General features: G+C 48.4%; 1 protein-coding gene across 1 annotated transcript in view; it reads right to left on the bottom strand.

Annotated features, from left to right (window-relative positions):
• Window positions 1–253: 253 nt before the first annotated feature.
• Rab7b (RAB7B, member RAS oncogene family) overlaps window positions 254–3,547 on the bottom strand; it is a 24,858-nt gene continuing 21,564 nt past the window's right edge. The window contains exon 6 of the mRNA XM_028764764.1: window positions 254–2,354. Coding sequence (XP_028620597.1) covers window positions 2,277–2,354 — 78 coding nt within the window. The 3' untranslated portion in view covers window positions 254–2,276. The remainder of the gene's footprint in view (window positions 2,355–3,547) is intronic.

The following is a 3,547-nucleotide window of genomic DNA, read 5'->3' as shown; positions in this document are numbered from 1 at the left end:
CCTGCACTTTAACATCGTTGACATGGCATAATATGCTGATATGTATTTTTTAAAAGTAAAAAGCAAACACTATAGTCTCTTCTCATCCAAGGAAACACTCCTGAACACCTCCCCAATAGATGCCTAAAGTCATAGTACTAACCACTCCCCCACCAGGTGCTATACCTCCTCCTATCCACACATGCCTATGACCAACTTTAATGACTAAATTAGGTACAGCAAGAGATGGACAATAAAATAATGACCATGAGACTATACTAGTAATAAAAGAATATAAATGTATATTTCAAAAATACTGTACTGTTCTCAACCTTATCCTCTTGTGACAACATGGGATGGTGGCAATCTCTGCAATGAGATAGTGACGTGGGCATTGTGGCATAACTTTAGGTTACTATTAATAGAGACATTTGGAATGATGACAGTTGATACATCTGAGACAGCTACAAAGTAACTGCTGGGTTAGATGCACTGAATAGAGCAGGGGTGACTGGCCTGGGTAGGATGGCTCAGGGCTTCACCACACTACTTCAAATGACACATGTGTTGAAAGTTGTAAGTTATTTATTTCTGGGATTCACTATTTAGTATTTTTGGTCCACAGTTGACAAAAGAAACACTATTTGTTGTATACTCTTAGATGTTCATTGCGCTGCTGACTGGGTACCCCCCACTCACACACCACACATCTCTCCACAGTCTGACTTCCAAGAGAGCCACACCCGTGTGTGACGGGGGCACAGTGTTTATCTCTGAAGGACACAGGGCTCACTGTTTCTGTGACTGCTGTCCATGGTGAATTGCTTTATACTTCAGAGCTAGGTGGGGGCAGACAGGGTCCCCAGGTCCCCTGGTTAGTGACCCCTGACCACCTGCCTCTCAGTGAAATCTTTTGAGTCAGTTGTTTTTCTAATACCTCTGACCTGCTTGAAACTCAGGGAAGAAGAGTTCTGTGGAGACAGGAGTGTCTGTGGAAGGCACGAGGTATGGACCATCGAAGCTCCTGAAAGTACATTCTGTCTACCTACCAGAGTGGGCCACCCTATCTGTGGTGTGTGAAGCCAGAATTAAAAATAGTTTCTAGCTTTGAAATGTACAGGGCACAGAATCTATAACTCTTCAAGTACCTTGCTCTGGGATCTGTCTCTGACTTTGATTTGTTACCTGAATTAAGGATCCTGAAGTTTTCACCCAGGACATTTGAATTTTTTGTTTTTTTCCAACTAGCCCAGGTTCGACATTCCTACAGCCTGGGAACAAGTTTCAACCATTTTCTTGACAGAAAGAAACACCAGCTTTTCAAGTGTCCCCAGAACGCCTCAGCCTGGAAGCAGATGACACTTCTGCCCCCTGGTGGTCATCATCAAATGATCAAGGTACCCTCTGGGGATAGGAAATCCTTGGCCTTTTTTCTCTGAGAAGCAGCTCTGAGTCCTCAGGGAAAGACCTTTCACGTGGAATGCAGCACGTTGTCCATTGCCTCAGGGCCTTGGCCTTGCTGCTCCCTCTCCTGACATGCTCTTCCTGTAGCTCATATTGTGCCTGTCAGCCCAACTGTCACCGTCACAGGAAAGCCCTCTTGGCCCCTTTGTCTAAAACAGCACCTTGTTGCTGTCCTCTGTCCTGCTCCTGTCTGCTGGCCCTCTCCTTCTGTGGGAGTGAAGGAGTCAAGTCTGTTTTGTGTGTGACCAGGTTTCAGTGCAATGAATATAGAAGGTATCAAAAATACTCACCGAAGGAGTGAGCATGTGTGTCCATACCAGCATGTGGGATTTAAATGGAGTTTATGGTCCTCAAATCACACTGGGATATGGGGAACCTTGGGAACTCTCATTTGGCAGAGGGTACACTGAGGCCTGGTCAGTTCTGGGAGCTGTCTGAGCACCCAGGAAGCAGGAACAACTGCTTTTCTCTTGCTCCCTTAGCTTTCCCTGGAAGAAGCTGTGGGAAGTCTCAGAAGCTGTAGGCTTCTCCTGTCAGGAGTGGTCCATGTCCTGGCTGCTGAGGGAATCAGAGCTGCATCTCCATCCAAAGCTGTAGGTCTGTAGTGCTGAAGGGAGCAGCTTGTCTGCAGAGATGAGCAGGACTGTGTTGGGGGAAGGGAGAAAGAAGAGCTTGAGTCATCAAGACTGATTGCTCTGGGGCCAGGATTTGCCTGTGACATTTTCTCTCCTGCTGCAGTGGTTCAGCTTCCTAGCTGAGTACCAGCTGGTGGGATAGAGCTTGGAATGGGTGGCCTGCACAGCTGTCATCGGGAGTCTGGAAGGAGTCTAGCGTCAGCAGCATCTGCTTCGTGGCTGGCCTGGAGTGAGCTTGATGGAGTCTGCAAGGTGATTCTCTGCGGTGCCTTGATACTGGGGAGGAGAGTGGAGTCAGCATTCACAGCCTGAGGTCTGAAGAGCCCTGAGGACCATAAAGGAAGCCCCTGCCTTCCTACCTTCTCTCCCTTTCCCTCTCTGCCCTGCCTCTTCCCAGGAGTTCAGAGTATTTCAGTGGAAGGATTTTAGGAGCTCAGGCCCGACTTCCAGCCAGGTCTCATAACTTCCCATTCCCCAGAGGGAACAGCTAAGGTGACATTTGGTCTCAGGCAGAGATAACAGGTACTCCCTCATCCTTGAAGGATACTTGTCCAACAAACATTTCAATACCCCCAACATTCTCTATGCCCCAGGTCTTTCCTGCTCTTCTTGTTGAGTGTCTGGAGGAGCCCAGCTGGCATGCTGTCCCTCTGCGTCTCCATGCCACCTCTCTTCCCCTCCACCCATGATCTAAACTCTGGTTACAACAAACAACCAAAGATGGCCCCTTCTAAGATCCTTCATCCCTTAGCTTCAGGGAAGGCCAGGAGTTCTTCAAGGCCATAAATTTCTTTCTTTGTTTCTTTCCTTTTTAAAAGACAGGATCCCCCCATCTGTTGGAAATCTCCATCTCCCTGCCTCTGCCTGGGTATTAGGGTTATAGGCGATAAGGTTATGGGTTGCACAGACAGAAAGGTATCTGTTGCTGCTTCTGGGCTTATTTTATGTGTATTGGTGTGAGTCTACATGTGGGTATGTGCACAGCAGCAATGGTTCTCAAAGAGAGTAGAGGTCAGGGGTGTCAGATCTCCTGGACCTAGAGCTGCAGTTGCTTGAGACTGCCCTGACATGGGCACTAGGAATCAAACACGGACCCTCTAGAAGAGCAGGAAGTGCTGTTAACCACCAAGCCATCTCTCTACCCAAAAGGTTTCTTCTTAAAGGTACCAGGTTCTTTCCTGCTATGGCTTTTGCTGGTCCCAGAGGTACAGTAAAGTGCTCCATCCTCACAGTGCTCCATCCTCACAGTGCTCCATCCTCACAGTGCCCCATTCTCACAGTGCTCCATCCTCACAGTGCTCCATCCTCAATGCTCCATCCACACAGTGCTCCATCCTCACAGTGCTCCATCCTCACAGTGCTCCATCCTCACAGTACTCCATCCTCAGTGCCCCATCCTCACAGTGCTCCATCCTCACAGTACTCCATCCTCAATGCTCCATCCTCAATGCTCCATCCACACAGTGCTC

Source organism: Grammomys surdaster, unplaced genomic scaffold, assembly GCF_004785775.1.
Source record: "Grammomys surdaster isolate TR1022 unplaced genomic scaffold, NIH_TR_1.0 145, whole genome shotgun sequence".
In the NCBI taxonomy this organism is placed as follows: Eukaryota; Metazoa; Chordata; class Mammalia; order Rodentia; family Muridae; genus Grammomys; species Grammomys surdaster.
Note: the sequence above shows the minus strand (reverse complement) of the source record. Positions and strands in the feature narration are given on the sequence as shown.